The following is a 27356-nucleotide window of genomic DNA, read 5'->3' on the forward strand; positions in this document are numbered from 1 at the left end:
CTGTATAAAATACAAGTATATGTACATCATATTACCAGTTTTGTGGGAGCCATGAAGACAGAAAGGTGTTGCATATCACACCCTGTGTTTTCAAAACCTTTGTTCTATGTATCTTACTTTGTCTACATTGAAAAATAATGTGGTAAATGCTCCAAGACTGGGATGGTTTGATTCACATTATTTTCTATTGACTACTTGACATATAAGTCCATGTGAATCAGCCTGACGTTTTATTCTCCACTGCTGGGGCTTCTACTTTTTTTGGAATTGAATGCATTTGCTTTGGCTCAGGCACTGTGATCATCTTAGTTGATATGCAGGGGGTTGTAGGTGTTGTATTTAAAGCCATTCCAGCCAGTTCCAGCAGCAGTGAGAAAGGCAGAGTGGCAGGAAAATTGGCTGCTATTTGAATTCTCTCCTTCACAGACCTAATGCCCTTTTCCTTTCCTTTTTTTAAAGAGCTTGCACATCTAGCTCTAGGGCAGCTGGGCAACCAAAGGAGAGCAAAGAAAGAGGAGGAAGTTTTCAGCCAGCCTTGTTTCCAGCTGGTTAAGGTAGTTCTGCTCTAATCAGGACTCCAGCCAGAACAGAGCTACTTTATTGTAGTTACATGTTGTCATGTTGCCTCCAATATATGCTGACCCTATGAATGAGTGATCTCCAAAAAGTCCTGTCCTCAACAGCCCTGTTCAGCTCTTATAAATTCAAGGCTTATTGAGTCAATCCATCTCATATTTGGCCTTCGTCTTTTCCTGGTGCTTTCAACTTTTCCTATTGCTGTCTTTTCCAGCAAATCTTGTCTTCTCATGATGTGCCCAAATATGACAACCATAGTTTTGTCATTTTTGCAGGCTTGATTTCTTCTAGGACACACTTGTTCATATTTCTGGTAGTGCAAGGTATCTGCAAAGCTCTCTACCCACACCATATTTCGAAAGAATTATTTTTTTTCTCTCGTCTGTTTTCTTCACTGTTCAGCTTTCACACTTGTACATGAGTTATCTTAACAAACTATAAACAAGACTTTTGAGTGCCAGTTTCCTCTCCTATTTCTGCTGACTCCTGTGTGATGGGCTGAAATGAATTAATGTGAGGAAACTCACCTTCCCAGGTGCAACTAACTTCACTGTGGATCCATTCACAATTCTCCCACTAGGTGGTTGCACCCATACCAAGGTGATTATCTTGCTGACCTGCTCAGAGAAGGAGATTGTGTTTCTTGGCATGTCACAGCTTCTCGTCTCCCCTTGTACAGTATCTATAATTCCTTGCTGCCAGCATCTACACAGAGATGACAGGGTATGAAAATCTATTTGGGATGCTCATGTCATGGTAGGCCCTTTGCCAAAGAAGGGAGAAACTGATCATCCATGTGGCACCTCACGTCAATAAAGACCGATGCTTAACTGGACTCAGGAAGAGCACCCATTACTGTGTAAGGATATCTGCGTTTTCCTTTTTTGTTATATTGTATCATGATTCAGCTGTGTCAACCATCTACATACAACAAACCTTCTAAGGAGCCAATGGCCACCAGGACTTGAAGAACAGAACCTTTTTGGGCCAATTAGGAGAAGAAAATAGTCTGATTTCTCTGTGTGAGAAATGGCTTGAAAGCCTGGGTTTATTTAGTTATTTATTTACATTTCTATCCTGCCCAACTAGCAGGCAAGCTACTACTCTGGGTAGCTTTTTTCTTACCTGGCTCATGAGCCACCTCGATGTATATGCCTTGGCTGCAAGTTGCTCAGGCCTTGGATTTTTTTTTTAAAAAAATCTGCATGAATTGGCTGCGAGTCTTCTACACTATGTTCTGGGGATCCTGGAGATGTAGTCCAAAAAGTAAATTCTCCAAGCTCTTAACAGAAGCTTGTAATGACTTTGAATCCATCCATGTGAATGGGTATGGTTGCCCTCTCTTCCTTTAAAGTCAATGGGAATGGCAAAAAATATAAATAAAGACAGATGGATGGCAAGAACTGGGCTGGGAAAATGCAATTACCTTTACTTTTCATCTTGATCATGAGGAGCCCAACTAGGTTTACAAAGTGGTGCTTTGAACTCCATGGCAAAGGTTCATTCTCTCTCTCTCTCCACCACCTCCCTCAAAAAAAAGACTGCTCTACAATTATCCATGTCAAGTCTTCAGTTCATGTCATACTACTGGAAAATTATTTGGAAATAACTGTCTTATCAGCTAATTACATTGCAGTTATTTTTCTGAGGGAAGCACATAATGACAATGTTCAGGTCACCTTTGTTTTCTTTGTTATAAATTTTCTTGGGTTGCTGTATTCCTATGGTTTTTTTAAAAACCCGATAAAGATCTTGTGGTATAAGCCTAGAAACAGAGACACCTGGGATGCTGAATTGTTCCTTCAGCAGTTGGCAATCTCTGGGATAAGTCTTGTTTATGTCTCCTCTGCCAGGCAACTTCTGCACAGTTTCTGGATGGCAACCAATTCCCTACCTGCCCACAGAGTTAAAAGTCTCTTTAGCAAGGCCTGCCCCAAAGACCCAGCAGGTAGAATGAGCCAACCACGCTGGGAAAAAGTGATCAGGTGCAGCTGTTATGTGCGGTTTGTTTTTTTTTTAAGTTAGGAAAAAAGAAAGTCAGGTCATGCAAAAAGAGAAAACTCATCACCAGCTGACTTTGACATCAGGAGGTCAATTAGCAATCAATGTAATCGTTGTAAGAAAGACAGCCGGTTGTTTGCCCCAGAACCTCCTCTACTAATCGATTGGAGGACAAATGTGTGTTTGAACAAGATAAGGCAGAGTGGAATGAGTCAATTAAAAGGGGGCCCCCTTGTCTCTTCTGTGTACACAAAAGATGCCAATTCACCCTTCATAGCCTTCACAATGGCTTTCCATGGCTGCATTAGCTTTTTTAAATGTATGCACAAGGCCCAAAAGGTGAGAGATGGGGAGAGGTTGGAGGAAGCGGCCACCTGGTGGTCATTGAGTCATGCCCATTTTCTTACTCAAATGGCTGGCAACCCTCTGCAAATAGTCATCCCAACCCATTCATCTGCTTCCAGATGGCAGGTGATGACCAATGAAGCCTTTCCCGGACTTGAAACAGAGCTGGGTATATGGCTGAAAAGGCTACAGAAATACAAATGGGGCAGACAGATCATCCTGTCCGATGGAACTTTTTACTAAAAAGACATCACACATCAACCCACCCTAATAATCCCCCACCCTAATCTTGCTGTATTTTGTCTCCCTGCTTATTTAACTTATATGCAGAATGCATCATGCGAAAGGCAGGACTGGATGAATCCCAAGCCGGAATTAAGCTTGCCGGAAGAAATGTCAACAACCTCAGATATGCAGATGATACCACTCTGATGGCAGAAAGTGAGGAGGAATTAAAGAACCTCTTAATGAGGGTGAAAGAGGAGAGTGCAAAAAATGGCCTGAAACTCAACATCAAAAAAACTAAGATCATGGCCACTGGTGCCATCACCTCCTGGGAAATAGAAGGGGAAGATATGGAGGCAGTGAAAGATTTTACTTTCTTGGGCTCCATGATCACTGCAGATGGTGGCAGCAGCCACGAAATTAGAAGACGCCTGCTTCTTGGGAGAAAAACGATGACAAACCTAGACAGCATCTTAAAAAGCAGAGGCATCACCTTGCCGTCAAAGGTCTGCATAGTCAAAGCTATGGATTTTCCTGTAATATATGGAAGTGAGAGCTGGACCATCAAGGCGGCTGACCACCAAAAATTTGATGCTTTTGAATTGTGGTGCTGGGGGAGGCTCTTGAGATTCCCCTGGACTGCAAGGAGAACAAACTTATCAATTCTAAAGGAAATCTCATTTGTGATGGTTCTGAGTTTGCCTGCTTTAACTAGAAGCAATGGCCTGCCTCTAGCCTTCATCCACCATGAACACCTTGCTGTCGTCATCCTCTTCCTCTCTGTGACTCGTGATCTCCCATGGTGGGCTTCGCTTTTAGTGCCCCTGGCACAGCAGGGGAGGGGGTTAACTCGGACAAGATCTGCCTTGGTTTTGTCCCTCAGGGGTCAGAGAAAACAGTTGGAGACCAAGTTTGTGGCTCTGCTTACACATCCCTTGCTCAAGAAAGAGGACAAGGCAGTGGTTGTAACATTTCATCTTAATGGGAGCATGATTTTAGCTAGATTAGCCAGAGCTGTGGATATTGTTTATGTCACTTGGATTGCTAGAATCATATTTTCTTTACTGGGGGTCATACCGGAGACTTAGCAGCTCTGATCTAGCAAATACCACCAGGAACACTTCCCACCCAGCCAGCCACCCTCCCAGCACCACTAAGTGTGCAAAATCTTGGGGATAACATTGCAGCTAAACCATCATCACTTACAAAGAGAAAAACATAACCCCTTTCACAATGTAAATTGTTACTTGATTTTAGAGTAACAACTAGTCACTAAATATTGTGTGTGTCTTTTGGGCCATCAATTCCGAGTCAGCGTATAGCAAACCTAATAGATCTTTCAAGCACATGAGATATTTAAGGAGTATTTTTACCAGTACTATCACCCAGTGAGTTTCCATGGTTGAGCGGGGATTTGAACCGAGGTCTCCTGAGTTCTAATCTGTCACTCTGTCCACTGTACCATACTTGTTGGTGGTGGAAGAAATATCAAACAGTCATTGTCTGTCTGTCTGTCTGTCATACTTTATGGTATTCATTCAGATTTTTTAAAAAAGAAATGCCTTTATATGAATGATATAGTTACTTCTAAAAAAGGGGAAACGAAGCTATTTTTAAAAAGTGGTAAGAGTAACTAATTACTTTCTGAAAGTAATTTTCCAAGCTCTAAAAAGGGGAGCTAAATACTTGTCCTAACAGGAAGACCCAGGAGAAAGGCCTTTTCTATCCTCAGGTCTTCTCCATTTGAAGAAGAGAAAAGTCTAAGCAACCTCCTTCCCGTTCCCCCATTTACGATGAGGAAGAGGGAGACTGGAAGGCGATGTACTATTTGCAGACTCTGTGATTTCAGATTGTTTGGTATTTCACTGAGTAAACAGAAAAGCAGGAGAGGGGCTCATTTAATCGCTGCTGTTCCTCTTAATGCATACCGTGGTCCGGCCATTTAGGACAATGTACAAATGGCAGAATGTTGTCTAAAATATCATGCAGTGAACAGCTTGTGGACAGACTCGAGCGTGTTCCCAGTCTGCATCCTGAGATGAGCCAAAGGTAGGTTTCCATCCCATTTGCTAGGAAAGCAATCAAGAGCAATCTAACCAAAGGTTACAAGACAGATCTACAGAGTAGAAATCCTTGTTGGCTGAAGACCAAAGGGAGGGAAAAAGAACAAAAGGAAATGGGGCAGGATCAGATGTATTCTGAAGCTCAGATGCCAACAGATTAGCAACACTGCCTGGTGTGAAAGAGATAATAATAAGCTTAGACTACAATAATCTTATAACTGCAGAGCTAGAAGGAACCCTTTGGATCATCAGGTCCAGCCCCTGTCAAGAAGACCAGTGGGGAACTGAACTCCAAATCATACCCAGCTGCGACCATATCTTGATGGGGGGGCCCTCACTACTCTTGTCCATACGCTCGTAATCTCGAGATTAGACCATTGTAATGCACTCTACGTGGGGCTGCCTTTGAGGTTGACGCGGAAACTTCAGGGGGTCCAGAATGCAGCAGCCAGGCTTCTAAGTGGGGTGAGAAAATCAGTATATCTCCCCCACTCTGGCAGCCTTGCACTGGTTGCCCATCCGTTTCTTTGTTGATTTCAAAGTGCTTATGATTACTTATAAAGCCCTAAACGGTTTGGGACCTCAATATTTGGCAGATCGTCTTCTCCCACCCAGATCTACCCAAATCACCCATCATAGCCAGCAAGGACGGCTGAGGAGCCTGACGCCAAGGGAGGCCCGGAAGGAAAAAACAAGAAACCAGGCCTTCTCAGCAGTGGCCCCTCGGCTGTGGAACATCCTTCCAACCGAAATTCGGCTAGCACCCTCGCTGGGCGTTTTTAAAAGTCAGTTAAAAACTTGGCTATTCAAGCAGGCCTTCCCTCCAGTCAATTAAGTGATTTTCACCCTTATCTCTTTCTTTTCTTTGTCCTTATGGTATGCCATCTTGGTAATGTCTTGGTTGTAATCAATTGCTATAATTGTAATTTTAATTGTAATTTTAAGATATCACATATGTTATATTGCTGTGTTTTATTTGTAAGCCACCCTGAGTAGACACTGTCTAGAGGGGTGGGGCAAAAATTAAATAAATAAATAAATAAATAAATAAACAAACAAACAAACAAACTACTGAGCTAAACTACTTATCCATCAATAAGAATTTTTTTGGATTCTTCTTTTGCTACATCTTTATGTCACTATTCCCCTTGCGTAGTATAATCACAAAGGATGTTTTTGTAAACTAAGGATGTGGAATCCACTGCAAGATTCACTTCAGACTCCCTTTTGGAAAACAGCCTGATTTGGTTCAGAGTAATTTGGAATCCACATGATTCAACTTAAGTTCAAATCTCCTCATTTTGGCAAAATGTGTCTTTGCTGTTGTTGGAACCCTTTTCCCTCCAGCCATGGGATTCCTTCCAAGCTACAGTGATGCCTCGCAAGACGAATGCCTCGCACAACGAAAAACTCACAAGACAAAAGTGTTTTGCGATTTTTGGGGGGGACTCGCAAGACAAATTTTTCTATGGCCGTGCTTCGCAAGACAAATAGGAATGCATTAATTAAATTTCAATGCATTCCTATGGGAAACCGTGCTTCACAAGATGAAATTTTCGCAATATGAAACGACTCGCAGAACAAATTATTTTGGTCTTGCAAGGCATCACTGTATGTGCCTGAGAAATTAGACTTGCTAATGAAACCTGTGTTTATCTCCCAAAGACCATTCATAAAATTCAGCTAATTTGCACCATGCAAATGGAGGCAAAGTTGTGATTGGATCAACATATATCTTTCACCTCAGAAGCAAGCTCAGTGTCTCATAATGTGCTAATTGTGTCGTCTGGTTCTGCTCTGAGGTCTGAAACTAAATCCTGATTCAGAAAAACAAATTTTGTGCCTTCCACTGAGAGTCACGGAAAATTTATAAATAGCTACAACTTTTCCTTTCCGTTTGCCAGAACTTTATGAATCTTGCCAGCATACTGGGTGTGGCAAGCTAGCGGTTATGTACATATAAAACAAAACATTGGGCTTTGACCCAAAGGTCTCCTTCTTCTAATAAAGCTAGATTCTTCCAGGAGAGAGAATGAACGGTTCAATCCAAATTGTTGAATGAGTATGTGAAATTGTAGAAGTCAGATTTCAAAAGCAGAACACATTTTTATTTTAAAATCTGAAGTTCTGATTTTCAGGTATGCTACATGTATTTATAGTTAAATTCGGAGTCATTCCATTTGGACAACTAAAGGTCGGTGCTGTAAGGCCAGTAGTGTCTAGGAAAAGATGGTTTGTAGCATGATCTCAAAGAAAGCAGATGTCTTCTGCCACGGAAACCACAGAGCAAGATTTGGCTTGGTGTTTTTTTTCCTTTACTTTGATTTTGAAGGGAAAAATACCGCGCACATTTAACAACGTGGTACAGTGGTGCCTCACATTATGATGTTAATTTGTTCCAGCGAAATCGCTGTAGAACGAAAACGTCGTAAAGCGAAAATAAAAAAGCCATTGAAATGCACTAAAACCTGATTAATGTTTTCCAATCGGCTAAGAACTCACCGTCCAGCGAAGATCCTCCATAGGGGCGTCCATTTTCGGGTGCCTGTGCAGCAGAAAATGGCTCCTAAACACAGCAGGGAGCCATTTTGAGCACCCGGTGGCCATTTTGAAAACCCGACGATCAGCTGTTTTGATCGTCGGGAAGCGAAAATCGGTTCCCGAAACAGGGAACCGATCATCGCGCAGCGAAATTCCCCCATTCAAAACATCGTTTTGTGATCACTTTTGTGATCGCAAAAACCTCATCGTAATGTGGATTCATTGTTAAACGGAGCACCCGTCTTGCGAGGCACCACTGTATAGTGATTAATTCTTAAATTCAGATTACTTATCACAACAACACCCACTGCTCAGGGACAGTCCCAAAATGCAGACAGCTCTTTCTCAACAAACTAGTTATAGCAGTATTCGTCTCCACCAAATATAGATGAGAACTGTCACTAAGCTCAGTGCAAAACAAGGAGCTTGAAGCAGGTGGCAGATGCTGCCATCCTCCCTGCTGATATATTTAAAAAGTCCCAGTACCCCATATTTCCAAACAGTAATGCTTAAAGCATTCTCTGGGTGGTTTACAATTCAATTATGCAGGCTATACATTCTCTCATCCCCACAGCAAGCTGGATACTCAGTTTACCGACCTCAGAAGAATGGAAGGTTGAATGAACCTCGAGCCAGCTACCTGGGATTGAATCTGGGTGTTGAGCAGAGTTTTGGCTGCAGTACTGCAGTTTAACCACTGTGCCACAAGGCTCTTCTCACTCTTGTAAGGGCCACAATAGATATTCTGGGGGAAACACAGGGTTGCTTGCCTTGGGCATCCTTTGTAAGGATGATGGAAAGCACTATGAAAGAAAAACAGAAACTCTTTCAGAGAGTGACATATGAGTGAGAGATGATGCCCAGCTCTTAGCACTCCTGCCAATTCTTCCTTCCAGGTTTCCCTCCATGGACAGTTTCTCATTTCATTTTCCAGGCATGGCAATGGAGAGGGAAAAAATCCCTGGCCTCCAGAGAAAAGAATTGGCAGGTGTGGCAGGACGGGTTAAGCTTTTGCCAAGCTAATGCCTCGTTCTGTTCTTGTACATAAAAGAACAAGGAGAACCAAAATGATTAATTTGCCTTGCTCATTAGAAACACCTGTTATGTCATTGTCCTCTGGAATCATACCTTGTTTTGGTTCAAGAGACCTCTGAAAATCTGCTGTGGGTAAATAATGTATCCTCTATTATTATTCTCCCAAACAACAGCACATAGTCTGGAGAATCCCTTTATACAAAATGTACGGTCAACTGAGTTCATAGAGAACAGAACATTGTCTGGTTCCATTTACAACTGTTTCGAGACCAGGAAGGTCAGTCAGTTCCATCTGAACCTGAGGTACTTTTGCTTGTTTCAAGCATGATAGCTTGTCTCATCTACCTCCTGGAAGAGCTGCAGTCCTATGCCGGCTTACCTGGAAGTCGGTTCCACGGAACACAATTAATTGCTCTTCTTTCTGAGTAGACACATATAGGATCAGGCAAATGTTACAAACACCTTTGGCTTGACAGATCATTTGGACTTCAACACCTAGAAGCCCCAGGAAGCAGAGAGAATAGTAAAGGATTCTGAAGGTTGGCGGCCAAAAGTCTAGAGGGACAAGAGCTCCATACCTTGGCTGTAATAGTTTGGGTTAGGACTTCAGCCCTGCGTAAGCACCCCTTGAGACATCAGGGATAAAAGGAGCAGGATGTGGATGAGGATGGCAACACCGAAGTTATTGTCTTTTATGAATGAAGTGATCAGTTCTTTGTGTTATCCAGATGTTGAAGCCCTGGAACAAAGACAATGGGTAACATTCTGAGGGGAGGAAAAGGAGAAAAACTGAGTGGGAATGAGAACAGAAGAGAGTATTTTGGAAGAGGGCATCGAACAGGAAAATGCCACTTACTACAATGTGTTTGTTTGTCTGTCTGCCTGTCTGTTTCCTGTCTTTCTCTCCAAAAGGACCCAAGGTGGTTTACATCACTAAAACAGTATTTAAAATATATAAACAGTTAGTATACAAATATTTTAAAAGAATTAAACAAGTCTTATATTGAAATTTTAACTACTGTTTCCCCGAAAATAAGACCTAACCTGAAAATAAGCCCTCATATGATTTTTCAGGATGCTCATAAGCCCTACCCCAAAAAATAAGCCCCAGTTAAGTGAAACTCCACCCTCCACCACTGTGCAGCAACCAGAAGAAGATGACATGACTGTATTTGAATAAATGTAGATTGTTGTACAAGAAAAAATAAAAACATCCCCTGAAAATAAGCCCGAATGCAGTTTTTGGGAGCAAAAATTAATATAAGACCCTGCCATGTTTTTGGGGAAACACGGTAAGATCAATATTAAAACACATTTAAAACAAATGAGCGCAACAGTCCATTTAAAACCCTTCTCAGACCACTAGTCCTTAAGGAAAAGCCTGCCTGAAGGGAAAGGTCTTTGCCTGCCTGCGAAAGGACAGCAAAGATGGGGCCAGCCTAGCTTCCCCTAACAACACACCTCAACCCTCCAGAAATAAATAAAGAAAAAGAAAACCGACCAAACAACAAAACTCAAGACTAATAGCTAAATGATGGCCACTGTCCTCTAAGATAAAAATTAAGCCATGGGTCAAAACACTACCTAAAGGAAGAATGTCCTTAAAGGCCTCTTTAAACAGTTCAGTTTTCACTAATTTCTTGAATGCCTGGAGAAAAGAGGGCCAGCCAGATCTCTAATGCGAGGCTGCTCCAAAGTGATGGGAGCCACCACCAAGAAAGGCCAGTTCCTAATGGAAACCCTCCTTGCCTCTCTCAGCACGGCCACCTATAACAACAAGGACTGGGAGGACTAGGTGGAGAAAGTGGTAGTTCTTTGGGAGAGATGGTCCAACAGGTATTGAGGTCTGAAACAGTTAAAGGCTTTACATATTAAGACCAAAAGCTTGGACCTGATACAGAAAGGAACAGGTAACCAATGCAGGCAAGCCAGGACTGGAGAAATAGGATCAAACTTATTCACTCCAGAGATCAACTTGGCCACTGTATTCTGAACCTGCTGAAGTTCCTGTATCAGCTTCACGGGCAGCCCTATGCAGAGAGCATTACAGTAATCAATCTTTAAGACTACGCTGTGCAAACACTAGCAGTTTTAATCACATACCTATATATAGTGGCTAGGTTCAATGACAATGTAAGTATGATAGTTGGTTTTAGGCATATCAATGACATTCCACATTTTCATGGGGTCTCTATGTGCTTTGTGGGTTGAAGATGAGGGTGTCTTGAGAACCTGTTATTTCTAAATTTTGATGAGAACTGACCTGATCCCCACCTCTCAACTTACCAGATAAATTAAAATTTACTTCTCCACTGAGCTTCTCCACTTCCTAGTGTTATATTGCAGATCTCAGCTTGATAACAGTATTGAAATTTATTCAAAAGTGCCAATTTCCAGGGAAAGCTCATTTAAAATATGCATGTTAATTCTCATGCAAATTTGATTGCTTGTTTAATTTACAGATAAATGCAAAAATGGGATAGAATGGACCAGTTCAATCCCAAGACATTTATTGCCGGAGGCAAATGATAACAAATTCCATTCTACACAGATAAATCAACCGGATGGATGCTTGAATCTTCCACATGAACAATGGCCTGTTGTCTTCTATCTCATCTGAGAGGGACAGTGCACTAGCTTGGATGAGGGGATGAAGAATAGTCTGTAATCAGGACTAAGAATGGCTTTGTCTTTAAACACCTCACCTCCAGCTATGCCACCTGAGGCAGTTGCTTCATGCTATCTAATGGTAGAGAAATCGGTGGAACAGACATATGTGAGTGAACTCATGGGAAAATCACGCAAACTGGAAAGTGAGTAAAACATCCCTAGTTGAGGGAGGGGGAGGGATAATTGGTGTATAAGACGATGAATAAGGGATCCAGAAGATGCTCATGTTCCTCTCCCCTATTAAGAAAGGACCACCCATCAGCTAGTCCCCCTATAAATCATGTCACATGGCACCAATGATAACAAGAAAACAAATATAGTGCCTAATGGGCCCTGTAGAACAGCAGCTGGTTACAGATAAACCAGTAAATGGAACTGGATTGTACAAGGGAAGGGGCAGGGGGAGGTCCAAAGATCACCAGTCCACTTGACCCATCAGAAATCTGGCCTAACGTTGACTATGAGAATTGGTTTAAGAATGAAAGGATGAGTAGGAGCTGCTTATGCAAGGTCATCCTGTCCAGCTACTACCCCTACTGCCCAGGTCCCTTTCCTGAGTTACATACCCTCTGCTCTTTCCAGGGGCCAACCCTACCATTAGGCAGAATGAGGCAAATGGCTCAGGTGGCATCTTTCAGAGCTGTCTCTCCTAAACACTCTGCCAGCTCCCATCTACTGCGTATGCCGCAATACCTGCTCTGTACCCAAGCAAGCCTGCTGCCTCACTGTCCCCTCGCTAGCCTGGACCTCTAGGTCAGGTGGCTTTAATAGGTGAAAGAGAGGTGCAAGCACAAGCTTGTTATCTGCCTCAGGCAGCCAAATATCTTAGGTCAGCCTTGCAAGTAATTCTTTAAAAAGTCACACCCTTTACATTAGTTTTTTTTTTTTATTGCTTTGGTGGCATACTTTTGTACAGAGTACGTGTGTGTGTGTGTGTTTGATGGTGATGGCATCAGTGTCACATTGGAGGCACGGCATGATCAAGAACCAAAAGTAGCATACTGGCTTTAGGAAATGAACCAACAGTCTAGTATTAAGCCAAGTCAAAGGTCAATAAATAGCGTACAACCTTTTGAGCTCTGCAGCATTCTTCATCAGGCACATTGGTAAACAAATCAAAAAACAGAGGTAGGGGGTCTGGTTAAAGACTAAAAGCCCAGAGTCCAGATTTAGTCATGATCCTTAGAAGAACCAGGCTGCAGACATTCAAACTAGGCTCTGTTAATCCATTTTATACCTCATGCAATACACATGCACAATCAACTTGTTGCCCAGAAACATACACATTCCTTATTAGAAGAAGGAAACTCAAGTTAAATAAAACTATACATCTTTTTAAATAGCATATTTTCCAGCTCTGTTGAATTGATGAGGGAAATAATTTTTAAAAAAGACAATAGAAGCTAAATTGGGTAGTCTTACCTCATGTCTGGATACTAGTAGATACTCTCTTGTAGATATTCTTTACTAATCTAATAATCAATAAAGTAATTTTTGGTTCAGAGATGCATAAACATAGCTTATCAAAGAGGCTGCATTTCCTCTTTGTGTCTGACTTGTTCAAATATAATTTTACAAAGGTCATAATTTACTCAGCATTGAAACCTTTTTTGCCATTATGGCTGATATCTCTGTTACGCCTGAACCATCAATCAAAATTTCTCTTTCCCCTCATGCTGACTAGAAATAATGCTTCTAGGCATGTGTTGCTTGTCTTTGCCTCAGTATTAGTAGCAAGTATTAGTAGCAAGTAATTCTTTAAAAAGTCACACCCTTTACATTAGTTTTTTTTTTTTATTGCTTTGGTGGCATACTTTTGTACAGAGTACGTGTGTGTGTGTGTGTTTAAACTAATAATTAGGGCTTGGAAGTAACAAAACTTATCTTAATTATCTTAACTATTTCTGGATATAACTGCTATAACTGGAAATTATAAAGTTACTTTTTAAAGAAACACTCAAGTTATTTAGGTGTAATGAACAACACTTACAGTACTTGCTTTCAAAAGCAAAACATTTCAGGACATTTTGAGGCATTTTAGAGGGATTTTGACTGCAGTTTTCCAGTTTTTATGTTTTAAATGTACAGATTTCATCTACATGTGCCATGAAGTTTGGGATCTTCTTTTTCCTTAAAGAATGAAGAACACTGGGAAGATAACAAAAGGCACTTCCTGTTTCCAGAATGCAAAAGGGAAGCGGCCACAGCTGCTTCAGAGACGTTATAAACAAAATTACAGCCTTGGAGGATTAATTAGCAGAATCCCAGCTGTCCCATTATCAGTAAAGATGGGGTTCATGGTGTTCTTAAAAGCCAAAGACGGGATGGAAGGCTCAGAAAACCATCAAATCATTTCCAACCTATGGTGACCATAGGAATTAATGGAGGCCCTATTATTATTACCAGTCCTGCTCAAACTGCACTTTAAAAGGCCATGTCTTCCTTTACTGAGTCAATCCATCTTCAGTCTTCCAGTTTTTTTTTCTCCCTCCTTCCACTTTTCCCAGCATTACTATCTTCCTAGTGAGTCATGCTTTCTCATTACATGCCCCAAACTACAATACCCTCAATTTAGTCATTTTGACTTCTAATAAGAGTTCAGGCTCGATTTATTCTAGCACCTACTCATTTGTCCTTCTGATGGGCAATGGTATTTATAAAACTCTCTCTCAACAACACTTCCAAAATTGGTCTGATTTCTTTTTTCCTCTCAGCTTTCTTCATTGCCCTGCTTCACATCTATGCATTGTAATCAGAAATACCATATCAGGATGTGTCATTTGGATGTTTTTGGACTCTGTTCCCCAGAATTCTCCAAGAATTCCTAGAGTATAATACTAGAAGTTCCAGCCTGCAGACCGACACCCACATCTTCAGACACACCTGCATTTTCACCACCTGGAGAAGGGCCTAAATTGAAGGCTCCAGCCTAGCTGTTAGAAACAGGAAGCTGCCCTGCTACTGTGTGGGAATCCTAGGGGTTCCTGGGATATGTAGTCTTGTTCCCTGTAGATAGTGGGCTCCCAGTCAGCACTGGGGCAGCTTCCTTTTTTAACAGGAAACTAGGTCAGAGCTAGCCTATGGAGCCTTGGTACGAGGCCCTTCAGGTGAGTGAAATATAGGTGTGAGTCTGTGGGCTGGACCTCCCAGAATTCTGTCCGGGGAATTCTTAGAGAATCCTGTGTGTTAAGAGTAAAAAAAAAAAAAATTTCCTGAAGCACCGAAAACTAGCTGAAGTAGAAAAGTGGACACCAAAGATTGCAAAACATAAATTTAAAGGAAAGGTATACATGTAAAGGTATACACGCTTTGGGTAGCTGTAGAATCCCAAATATCCATTGGAGAAGCAGGACCAAGAATGGGAGGGAGAACAGAATGGCACATCGTGGGAAAAGATATGGCTGGCAGACATATTGCCCAGGTGTACTCCACTGAGTGGCAAAGTGTTTTACATCTCACTTGTAAGCAGTAAAGCAGAAAAAATTGCCCTACACACGGACGCCCTATTATCACACAGTGCTATCATACAGATCAGTCTATTTTTATCTATACTATTTTCCACTTTATATTTCTGTAGAAATTATATATTTTCTCTACTTACTTGCACAGCTCTCCCATAATATGCTGAGGCACTCCATGCCAGCTGTTTCCCCATCTGGTGCCCTCTAGATATGTTAGACTACAACCCTCGTGGTTCCCCAACTCCATGCCCGTTGGTCACCGCAGTTGAGGACAGTCAAGGGTGCAGCTGAGCTTCAGCTGGAAAGCACCAAGCTGTTGCTTAGTATACAAATATGAAGCTATTCTTTTCCTTTCTTTGATTTAATCCTTTAAACCAATTTTTCCTTCAACCAATATTATTGAAGTAAAGCACAACAATTATAAAAACATATTAAACCCAACACACACAAGAATGAAAGGGGCTTGCCAAAAATGAATGATTGCACAAGGACAGGTTACCCAGAATGCTGCAGGAGCCATTGTCCGATGCTTACCTCAAAAGCCATGTTCTAAAAGGATGGCTTTGTTCTGGATGCAGAGGACAAACTGCCTTGGGTTTTTGTCCTGTGTTACTCATTGTTTCCACATTGGTAACACCATCAATTTCTCCTGTGGCAGAAAAAGAAAAGGCAGCTTGCAACCCCATTCCCTCCGCCCAACTCACATCAGGCGCGCACAGTTATTACAGCTTTATAAAGCCTGGAAAATCTACCAGAAGAACAATTTCATCTAGAACAACAACAACAAAAAAAAACGAGGGACATCAACATGAAAGCCTAGGCCATATAATAAATATTTGACTTGGAGGTGTCAGGAGGCCACGCTATTATTCCTTGGGATTGTTTTGTTCTTGAGAACTGGTAACCACGTTTCACATCATTTGTTCCCATTTGCAAAGATTTCTGTGGATGGAACTAGACCTCTTCAAAGCGATATCATTCAGGGCAGTCATTTGCATTTGAGAAATCAAACTTCAAATGAATTCCCTGCTAAAGTCTCAGAAAACAGTTGCAAAGCAAACAAGTTTGCAAATCCCATAAGATGAGCAAAGTTTTTGTTGAGTACTCAAATGCTTTCAGAGGTTGAAGAATTCCCTTTCTCTTAACTGTTTATGTGTAACACCCACTCCCCCCTAAATCAGAAGGAAAATGTAGTAGCCTTAAAAAGCATCTTGAACTAGATTTTAAAAACTTAACATATAAACCTACAGAGTCTCAAGACATAAGAAAGAATCTGGTAAAGAGGGAGGTACAGTAGTAAGTGGCATGTTAACCATTTAACAACCTTAAGACTAAGAGGCTAGTAGCCCATTTCCATGCTTGCCATGAAGTAAGGGGCCTCCTTCCTGTTTGGCCAGGATGGGAACATAGACTACTAAAAAAAAGGTAAAGGTTCCCCTTCACAATTTTTGTCCAGTCGTGTTTGACTCTAGGGGGCAGTGCTCATTCCCGTTTCCAAGCCATAGAGCCAGCATTTTGTCCGAAGACAATCTTTCCGTGGTCACATGGCCAGTGCGACTTAGACACGGAACGCTGTTACCTTCCCACCGAGGTGGTCCCTATTGATCTACTTGCATTTGCATGCTTTCATGGCGGGAGCTGGGACAAGCGACGGGCGCTCACTCCGTCGCGTGGATTCGATCTTACGACTGCTTGGTCTTCTGACCCTGCAGCACAGGCTTCTGCGGTTTAGCCCGCAGCGCCACCACGTAGACTACTACTCACCTTTAAAATCCAGTTGTTTAAAAATGTGCAAGCTGTTAACTTACAAGAATGATCTGGGCCCTATCAAAAATAAATTAAATAAAAGATAAATCAGTCCAATGCCACAGACTGACTGGGAAATTCTTCTGAAAGCACACATTTTGTAAGCTCTGTTCTTTACAGTAACGACATAGAATAAAATAATATTGGGCTAATCCTAACATTCATTCTACTTAGCATGGACCCAACAAAATCAACAGGATGTAGGTCAGTTATGCCAGTAAGTCCCATTCATTTTGGTGGGTTTACTCTTAGCAGATTGAATGAGATTAATAAAGCATCTTCACAGCGTAGAACTTTGACAGTGCATGAAGTAATGCTCCATGGGTGGGGGCTGAGCCACAGGTTTAATGGTTAAATTGAACTAAGCATGATGTGGTCCAGATAAATTCCTCAGAGATTACCAACCCGTACTCCAATTCACCATTTCATACATAAGACTGCCTTGGGAACATAATCAATCAGTCTGTCAATGGTGTGCTGTTAAATCAACTGACTCAACAGACGATATGACCCCTGAGAAGGTTTCCTAGGTATAAAGTACTCAGACGTGGTTCACCTTCTTCTGGTGGTGCTCTGGGACCAGTGCAGCTTGCCCAAGGCTACCCAGGCTGGCTGCCAGGAAAAAGCATTCGAGAAGCCAGATGCTCCATCTCACTGAGTTAGCTACTAGAAATGCATAGGAAAATAAAATCTTTTCACCACTGGAACAAGAAATAGACCAATATGCTTATAGTGTCAGGATATAACAGATGGAGTTTGTTTCAAAATTCTTGCCCTTAATACCTAGCATTAAAAGGCAGCTAATCTTTTCAGGATTCCTTTGAATAAAACGGGAGTTTGTATATGAATAAATGAAGGTTGTAATCTCTGTGGGATGATTTAGCACCAGCATGAGTTTAGCACTGCCTTTGTTTGGTTCTGCATTGCTATGCATTTCCACTGCTTTTGAACATGGGCTTAATTAACCTTCTCTCCCCACCCTCCCAAAAAAGGCAGATAGCTACGAAGGTAGCAAAGAAAATTGTCAGGTGGAAAATCTGAGTTGAGTGTGGATCATATTTTTTATCTCTGCCCTGTCTCTTGAAACAGGTCATTTAAAATGTGTAAGAAATGACTGCTACCAGAGAGACAGTATTCACATATGCACATGACATTGTAAAAGCCCCATTATCACTCAGAGGAAAAATAACGAGTAAAGATGGAGGGGGCCACCTAGTGTTCGTCTGCTGTCATTGCAATTCCTTCCAGGCAGTAACAGCAGACAGAAATGCATCCTTTTTTTTTAAATGGAAAACCTTAAAATATACCAATAGACTGCTTTTCTACGCTCAGCTTAGGTCATGGTGGAGAAAAAAGGGTCAGCAGAAGCAAGCCAGGCTCAACCACTTTTGATCAGTCCTTCGATAGCACAGCATATGGCACAGGAACATTTTTATAAACTCAATTTATTTATTTATTTATTTATTTATTTATTTATTTATTTATTTATTTATTAAATTTATACCCCGCCCCTCTAGAGCCTGTCTACTCGGGGCGGCTAAACTCAAGTTGTTTAGGCCTCTGGCTGCAGAGCCAGAGGTTGGGAGCTTGACTCCCTGCTGCACCTCCTTGACAAGGGCTGGACTCAATGATCCAGAGGGTCTCTTCCAGCTCTGCAGTTCTAAGATGATGGTGATGATGATGCCACTGCCTCTTCTTGCTCCTCTAGTTGAAGAGACCTATAGCCCATATCATGCACAGCTCATCACAACTCTGTGTGCAAGCATAGGAAAGTTGAATTACTAGGCCCAACATCTGCATGGTGTGACATGATTGCTAAACATGATCCCAGAGGTTCCATCTGGAGCATTTTCAATGGCAGTTTCTTACTGTAATGCAATGAAAATCAGTAGACTGAATGCCATTTGCTACTAAATGGGCTGTGCAAGAGGTGAGCGGCAGTGGGCCCCAAATAACCACAGGAACCTTTACATCCCAGTGTTCCATGAATGTACACTATGGTTAGTTCAGCAACAGCTGGTGCTTATTCATTCCTTTTTATTGTCTTTTTCGTCTATCACAAGAGGTCCCAGAGGAATGCAGAGTGTGCCTCGATGGTCCCCCATCCTCTGCATAACCAAACCCAGACTTACTTGGTCTCAGCAAAGTTGGAGCGTCATATATCTTCAGTTGATGTCTGGCAATAAACAGAGACCTCAAGTAGCTCCTGGGTAGTCCATGGTTTAGGTCTCGGGCTGCAAAGCCAGAGGTTGGGAGTTCGATTCCCCACTGGGCCTCCTTGACAGGGGCTGGACTCAATCCATAGGGCCCCTTCCAGCTCTGCAGTTGTACGATTATTATCTAAGATTTCTGAGCACATGTGGACATGAAATCTGTCTTTCTAGTTCTGATGAAGGCATCTGGAATCAGATCTTTACAATGCTACTTCTTTTAAAAATGCTATATTATTAAGTTACTTATAACTTTAAGCCCACCTAGCAGTTAGTTAAAAAGTGATACCATATTTCACAAAAGAAAATAGTTATTTCGATTAACTTTGGAAAAATCATCTGAACGCTACAAACTGCTGGGCTATCGTTCAAAAAACACTTTGTTTCTCCCCTTCATTGTCAGCTCAGTACACACAGCAGATCACGGAGCTGGAAGCACAAGCCAGGAATGGAACTGTATGATACACCCCCTCCAACAATTGGTGAGTTACCTATCCATATAACCATAACCATGACTAAAACACTGGCAGCAGCACAGCAAGCTCTGCCCAGTCCTTGCAGCCTTGATGATCACTGGTCTGTGGGGACAATAAATGCATGGGGAAAGAAACAAAACCAGAAACAGCCATGTCCCACGCACTGATTCAGACCTACCAGGATACTCCAGACCAAACAGCATTTGACTGATCTGGTCAGAATTTACAATTTGCACTTGGCTAGAGACATGCATTAGGACCATGGTATCTGTAGGATCAGTATCCACAGATTCACTTATCTGCTGCCTGAAAATATTAAATTAAAAATCCTAAAAATACATGTTTTCAAGTTGTATTACCAGAACTGGCCACTAGAGGGAACCAGAGACTATGCTATATGTCACATTTCTATAACTGCACTTTTCAGGAGGTGGTTTGGCACCGATCCGCCGCACATACCATGGTCCTACGATATTATAAAGCTCCATGAAAGCATCTGCCTGAAAGGACAGCATTGGTACAGGGAGAGAGGCAGAAGTTCCTATAAGCCATGTGTCTGTGGCTCATGCTAACCTCTTGGGAATCTTTCAGAGTCCTGCTCAAAGGTTTGCAAAATGCTACAGGATGTCCATTCTGGCCATTAAGGTTTGGCTCTGGCTACAGTACTAACAACTGGATTTGAAAGCTAAACCATCACTTGTAATCCAAGTTGGCAAATGCAGACCAAAAGTCAGTAACTTCATATAACGCACCTTACCCAACCTAGTGCCATCCAAATATCTGGGGCATCATAAAAAGAGAAATGGAAATGTGTTGGCCTTCGATACAAAACACACTCTCCTCCTCGTGTGGATCATGTGTTTATTTTCTATTAATCCTCTTGAAAAACCATCTGGCAATCCAGAAAAAAAAAATCAGCAGATCAGCAGGACTTGCTGAAAAGGGGAAAGCACTATACAAGTAACATGATTTAAATGGTCTCTGGTTCCAGAACAGCAGCGCCTTCTCTGGGCCAGCAGAGTTCTCCTAATTCTCCCCTAAAGTGGAAATAATCATACAAAATCATTGCATCCCAAATGACAGGGGGGTTGAGTTCTCCAAAGGAGACTCCCAAGCAGTCTACTAAGTTCTCAGCCTCAGCTGAAGTGTACAAAAAGGATTTTTAGGATCATAACTCACAGAAACTTTTAGTCAGCTTGGGATTCTGGAACCTGTACTATCAAACAAGGCAACTTTTTCTACTCTGAGCTGGACGTGTACCTCAATGTGCCATCGCCTCAATGTAGGCAGAATTCCAAACAAACCTTTTCAATTCCAAAAAAAGTTCTTCCCTGTGCACCCCGAGAGAGAAGCAGTGCTAGAGCAACTGTCCTCTGGAATCAGACCTGACTGGAGCAGCAAGAACAGGAGTGTGCTGGACACAGGCTGGCAGGAGTTTGCCCTTTCGACTTGCCTGGAGGAGTATCACATAACTATCACAAAAAAGTTGATACTGATAGGGAGGAAGAGCAATCCAAGACAAGGATTCAGTGGGTGTTTTTTTATAATTTCTCTATGAACTTTCAGATCCTCAACCCTGTTAGATATAACCTTCCCTGACCTGACACTCTCCAGATGTGATGGACTACAGTTCCCATCATCCCACAGCCAACTGGTTGTAGGTTGAGTGAAGTGATATTTCACCACTTCTGGAGGCCACCAGGTTGAGGAAGCTTGAGATAAAGAACTGCACACTCTATGACCATCGCTACTATCTGGATGCTCTTCATTACCATACAAAGCATAGTCAGAACCTCTGTGCCATAGGCAACTTAACACAAGGAATGGGGGTCCAGCCCCAGCAGCAGCATGCAAAGCGATATCAAAACCAGTTTGCTTCATCCAGTGGTCTTTAACTTACAAAATGGAGATTATGCAAAACAGAAAAAAAAACCCGCCATCCCTGCCCCTGGAGATTAAGATCCCGAACATCTGACAGTGTAGGTTCATCAACCATTCTGTGTCGCTCATGCCAGAACGCAGGAAGGCTGGCAAGTAAATTCCTCATCATTTGTGCGGTTTAAGAACAGCAGAATGGCTTGGGACTTTGAAGGAACTGTCCATTTAGCTGCCAACAGGAAGGGGCAATAGCTATTTAAGAAGGAGTAATGATAAAACAAAAATAAATAGGGGGATTAAAAAAATATAACCAAGTCCCTTCTTTGCCATTTCTCTCTCTCCCCCCTGCCCCAAACAAGCACCACACTTGAGGTCTTGCAGTTTCTGCTCTCAGCCGTCCGTGGCCAAAATGATGGTGGCCCCAAAAATCCCAATGTTCTGTCCAATGAGCTTCATTTGGTTCCAAAATTCAACTCGCTGGGACTCGTGCCAGTAGCCCAAGTTCCCGTCAATAAAGAGGACCACCAGAGGGAGAATGACGGAGAGGATCTGGGCTGCTAAGATGACGTAATAGCCAGAGAGGAAGGAGAGGGCGAGAACACCATACAGCACAAAGAGAAGTTGGAGGGTGATTTCACCACCGAGGATGCCATTGAGATAGGCCTGGCGGTCTTCCTTGCTGTGCTGAAGGGAGTATGCCTGAAAAGAATGGGAGACACACACTGAAAATTAGGAAAGAGAGGTCTTTCGGTCGACACCCCTACAACACAGGAGAGAGGAAACAGGCAGCCACTCAGAAGCCAGACTGGGATTCCTCACAGCCCTTGCCAAAGGGAACAGCCAAAGGGGAGTAAAGATGGGGGTCACAGGTCAACAACATCATATGGAGAACCACCTGTCCCCTTGACAATGCAATTCCCACCTCCTCTGATAAAAGGGCGACTCTGGTATAAACATACATACATACAGTGGTGCCTCGCATAACGAGTGCACCGTTTAACGATGAATCCGCATAGCGATGCGGATTTTGCGATTGCTAATGCGACCGCATACCGATGTTTAGATAGGGCAAAAATCACTTTGCGACGGTCGGTAAGCGTTTCGCTTACCGATCTTCGCATAGCGATTTTTAAAAACAGCTGTTCGGCGGTTCCAAAATGGCCGCCGGACACCCAAAATGGCTGCGCATGGCGTTTTCGCGCCCTGCCCTCGCTTACCGAGGGCACGAAAACCGCGGCCGGATGGGGAAACTTCGCTGAACGGTGAGTTTTGGGCCCCATTGAAGCGTTCCATATAGCGTTGTTTCCCCATAGCGACAGTTAATCTGGAACGGATTAACCTCGCTATGCGGGGCACCACTGTAGATACATACATACATACATACATACATACATACATACATACATACATACATACATACATACATACATACATACATACATACATACATACATACAGTGATGCCTCGCTTGACGACGTTAATCTGTTCCAGCGAAATCGCTGTAGAGCGAAATTGTCGTCAAGCGAAATAAAAAAGCCCATTGAAATGCACTGAAAACTGTTCAATACATTCCAATGGGCAAAATACCTCCATAGGGTGGCCATTTTCGGGTGCCTGTAAAGTGAAGAATCTGTCCCTAACACAGTGGGGAGCCATTTTGCACAGCAGGTGGCCATTTTGAAACCTGACAATCAGCAGTTTTCTGGTCGTCGTAAAGGGAAAAATAGGTTCGTAAAGCAGTTTTTTCCCATTCAAACATCGTTTTGCGATCGCAAAAACCTAATCGTCAAGCGAATTCGTCATTTAACAAGGTAATCATTAAGCAAGGCACCACAGTACGTACGTACATACGTACGTACGTACGCACGCACGCGCGCACACACACACACACACACACACACACACACACACACACACACACACACACACACACACACACACACACACATACACACACACAGAGTTTTGTTCTGGGATGTACAGTATTTTTCGCTCCATAAGACACATCTGACAGTAAGATGCAGCTAATTATGGAGTGAAAAATACGGTACATTGAAGGCAAAAAGGCAGGAGAAAAGGAAGGGAGATTCAAATTTCCCGCCCTTTCCCCCTGCCTTTTTGCCTTTGCAGTGGTGGGGACCGCCAGGAGGTCCCCGATGGCTTCCTCCAAGCCATCGGAGACCTCCTGGGGGTCCCCCGCCACTGCGATCTGAACCCCAAGAGGTCTCCAAGTGCTTTCCCCCGACATTGGAGGGAGCCCTTGCAGAAGTGTATTTGCTTCATAAGACGCACACACTTTTCACCCCTTTTGGGGGGGAGGGCGTCTTATGGAGCGAAAAATATGGTATATAAAAGAAGGACATGTGAGTGTGTGTGTGCATGAGAGACAGAAACAGACACACAGACGCGCACACACTTTCCCCTGTGTTCTATCCTTCAATCAGCTGGATTTTAGCACAGAGCTTCTTTTAAAAAATTTTAGTCTTTCCAACAACATCGCCACAAGGGTTTTTTCCCCTATTGAACAAATTTATGAATTTCCATTATGAAATTCTGATGTAGCTTTTTCTGATGTTACGTAGTATCATCAAGTTCTTCCAAGAATTTTTGAATGCTTTCATATTTGTGTGATTTCTCTTTCCTCTTTAAACAGTACACAATACGGAGCAAAGCGCATACTGTAACCAATTTCTGGTTCATACTGCACACAAAAAATGTCCACTACCTGTCTCTGCAAACCTTTTGAGACCCTGTTAACAGCAGACAGTTTGCAAGAAGGGAACTAAGGATCGGGTGAGATTCTTCACCATACATACCACACAAATGAGGTAGATGCCAATGAAAACTTGCCCAGTGGACTGCAGTGACCTGTTCCGTGGTTTCTGGCGGTAGATTTCACCAGCACCGCTTGCCAAGACCAGGAGGCCCCCAATGATGGCTATCGTCCGCGAATACATCCTAACCTGCCCATATGTTACAAGACAGGTGGGACAATTAATGAAAAGTAAACATATCAGCCTGAATACAACCTAACCAGGGCTGTAGAATTACTGCATGATATGAACTATAAACATCTAACTTCAAGCACATTCAAATGCCCAAGTAGTCAAATTTTTTATTAGCATGAAAAGAGAACATTCCTCCACTGTGGTCTAGTATCGACTAGTATTCATTTTTCTGAACTTTCAGATTTCCATTTGGACATACAATGTTCAGCTTATGATTCAGCAGAAACTTCTACAGAGATTTCCTTCCTTACCCCACTCCTTCCCTCCTCGGCACCTGGATTAAACTAGGACATCTTCCTCTATTTTTTCCCCATTCATTTCTGATCTGTGAAATTACAAGCAGATGGCTCCAGAACAGTGCAAGACCATAAACCAAGTGCTGGACACATCTGCCAGCCTGGCCAGCAATGAAGGATGATGGAGGTAGCAGTCCAGCAACATCTGAAGGGCCACCACTTGCCTACTTCTGTCTTAGACCATAGCCAAAACATGACAGAAATGCAAAACTTACAGGATTAATCTTGGTGCCCAGAGGAGGGAACACACAGCATGAGACAGTGTTGGAGTTTTGCATCAGACTTCAGTCAATGATGACACCAGATTTCTATGAACCTAGATCACTGATAGGCTTACTGCCAGACTGTGGGAGATTCTGTGCTCTTTAATTATATTTCACAGGCCTGAAATCTTCCTACCACTGCTCTAGGATCATGGAAACTGCCTTATACCAGGTCAGTAATAATGATTGCATGCTGTCAAGTCAATTTTGATTTAGGGCTGCCCTTTCTCTATCATTCCCTTCTTCTGGGGGCATCCTAGGACTGTGCAGCTTGCCCAAGGCCACACAGGCTGGCTGCACTGACATGAAACACAGTGGGGCCAGCCTCTGGCTCCATAGCCAGATACCTAAGCCACTGAGCTGTTCAGTCACCTTAGGGTCCCTCTAAACCAGTACTTTTTATTCTGATGGGCAGAATCTCCACTATGCCTTCCCAACACGTGCTATTTGATTCTTTTGACATGGAGACACTTGGGACTGGACCCAAGATCTCTAACATTCATAGCAGGTCCTCGCACACCCAGCAATAACTCCTTCCATCTCTACAACAGCCTTTAAGAAGTGGCAAGAAATGAGTTTCTCACCTTCAGCCAATCTCCATAGTGTGCATAGCCTCCAACATATGCTGCATATGTGCTGACAGCAAGTTGTAGGGCTGCCCCTATGGCAAACCACCGACGTTTCACCCCAAAGGACATGAAGCTGGCGCACAGCACCGCTGCGGCCATGTCGAAGTAGAGAAAGGGGACAGGGATGTCTGGTTTTCTGATCAAAGAAATAAACACAGAGAATTATTCTTTATGGTTCCCAAGCATTGCAGTATTTCTAAAAACCATAAATCAACCAGGGTACAAAGGTAATTGCAGGTAATGTTCCCCTAACAGCTGAAAGTTTTTAAAAGCAACATTTAAAAACCTCTGAAGATTTAATCATCCTGCCACAGAGAGCAGAGAAAGTTATAAAGCACGAATGAAAATACTTCAACGCTCCAAACGTTCTTTCGTTTCAGCTTCCAGGAACCCCAAGTGGCAAGGCCAATGCTAAGAGAGGAGTGCCAGGCAAACACAATTTAGGAGCCACTCTGGAAAAGGCCCTGTCTCTGGTAGTCCCCCAGCTGGACCTCCCATGGTTTGGGGGCCTCCAAAGGTAAAGTCCACAAAATGCAACAACCCTTCAGGCATGCTAAAGGAGGGGTGGGGGTTTCTGGATCTGCGAGTATGGCTTTCAGCCAGCTTTAATGTTGCAACCCCCAGCCTAGTCAATGGGGAGGAATGTCAGGAGCCGCAGCCCAGCAAAATCTGGAGGGCCCAAGGTTGTTCCCCTCTGCCCTAGAGCTGCTACTGACCCATTCACCTACCCAGAGCAAGACTCCACCAGTCTCCTAATCTACTACGCTACTGTGGCTCTCCAGATATCCCTGTCCCTTTACCCTATCCTTAATTCCTTTCCCATCCATAATCCCCTTCCGGTTTGCATATCCATTCTCTCACAGAGGCACCCTGTCTAACCCTGGGCTTCTTTCACTGCATTCAAGTCCCCCCTTCCCTATTTTTCCAACATCCCCTGTACATCTTTCATATGCCACCTCAGCCATCTCTCATTCCTAAAAAGCTCCCCAAATTCTTACACAGCCTCTGTGCTTATGCCCCCCCCCCCCACACACACACACTTGTGACACAGACCTCCCATACCACTATCCCTTCCCTCAAGGTTACAAGCCCTGGGCCCTAAGGTTTCTCCTCCACCTAGTCTCTCTTCCCCCAAGAGGAAGATCCCTGGCCTGCGGCCTCCTTACAAGGGATCCTTCCACCCCCGATGACTAGTCTTTTCCACGTATATGAGAAACTGGGGGGGGGGGGGGGACTGAAGACAAACGCCCCTCTGCACGTGCGCAGAGGCGCCCTCCCTCCCCTGCAAACGCGCTGATCCCACTCACCGGCGGGCCTCGGCACGCTCTGCATTGAGGAGGAGGCCGCTGAGGCAGTGCCAGAACGGGAAACGTGTGAGCAGCACCGACCCAACCCGCATTAGCAGGCGCAGCGCCCCGCGCCGACGCCGCCCGAACCCCCCATTACCTGCCGCCATCTTCCTGGAGGGCGGAACTAGTGGCACCTTTCACTGCCACTGGCCGGTCTGCTCCTGGTCCGTCGCTGCGTCGCTCCCGCTGACGTCCTGCTCCCATAGTTTTCCGTCTGGAACTCATCGCACGGCATGAAGGGTTCCTCGACTCTTCTATACGCCTTACCTTACCCGTAACAGCGACACCTTGTGTCCGCCATTTGAAGCTGCCGCCTCACAATTATTTTTTTGACCTCTCTCAAAACTTTTGTGCCGTTTACAGTGCAGCGTCTGAGTTACGACCGGGAAAGCTGCAGCGAGAGAGGTTTCACCAGTTACGTGATCCTCGAAAGGCACAAACTTTTGTCATTCTCTTGTAATAACTGTGTTGCGTGCAGAGTACAAAGTCCCTGCCTCCACGAGCTTCCACATTTACGGGCAAA

At 43.3% G+C, this 27356-nt stretch overlaps 1 protein-coding gene and 1 long non-coding RNA gene across 3 annotated transcripts; both read right to left on the reverse strand.

Annotated features, from left to right (window-relative positions):
* Window positions 1–8965: 8965 nt before the first annotated feature.
* Window positions 8966–10527, reverse strand: LOC140708459 (uncharacterized). Its single transcript, XR_013537589.1, has 2 exons — window positions 9643–10527; window positions 8966–9525 (listed from the first exon to the last, which is right to left on the reverse strand). It is a non-coding gene; the product is annotated as an uncharacterized LOC140708459 (long non-coding RNA).
* A 9726-nt stretch (window positions 10528–20253) lies between these two features.
* Window positions 20254–27109, reverse strand: TMEM101 (transmembrane protein 101). 2 transcript variants are annotated; one of them, XM_020794058.3, is made up of 4 exons: window positions 26968–27109; window positions 25440–25620; window positions 24105–24251; window positions 20254–21986 (listed from the first exon to the last, which is right to left on the reverse strand). In XM_020794058.3, exons 1-4 carry the CDS (start codon window positions 27066–27068, stop codon window positions 21678–21680), a joined length of 738 nt encoding a protein of 245 aa, XP_020649717.3. In that variant the 5' UTR covers window positions 27069–27109; the 3' UTR covers window positions 20254–21677. The 2 variants fall into 2 exon arrangements, with proteins under 2 accessions (XP_020649717.3, XP_020649716.3); XM_020794057.3 differs by lacking the exon at window positions 26968–27109 and adding an exon at window positions 26792–26961.
* Between the last annotated feature and the right edge of the window lie 247 nt (window positions 27110–27356).

Source organism: Pogona vitticeps, chromosome 6 (genome assembly GCF_051106095.1).
Source record: "Pogona vitticeps strain Pit_001003342236 chromosome 6, PviZW2.1, whole genome shotgun sequence".
Classification (NCBI taxonomy): Eukaryota; Metazoa; Chordata; class Lepidosauria; order Squamata; family Agamidae; genus Pogona; species Pogona vitticeps.

Coding starts and splice junctions, on each gene's coding strand:
- TMEM101 (XM_020794057.3), bottom strand. CDS start 26,940: ATGGCGGCAGGTAATGGGGGGTTCGGGCGGCGTCGGCGCGGGGCGCTG. Junction 25,621..26,791: donor GAGCGTGCCGAGGCCCGCCG/GTGAGTGGGATC, acceptor TTCTTTGATCAG/AAAACCAGACATCCCTGTCC. Junction 24,252..25,439: donor ACTATGGAGATTGGCTGAAG/GTGAGAAACTCA, acceptor ACATATGGGCAG/GTTAGGATGTATTCGCGGAC.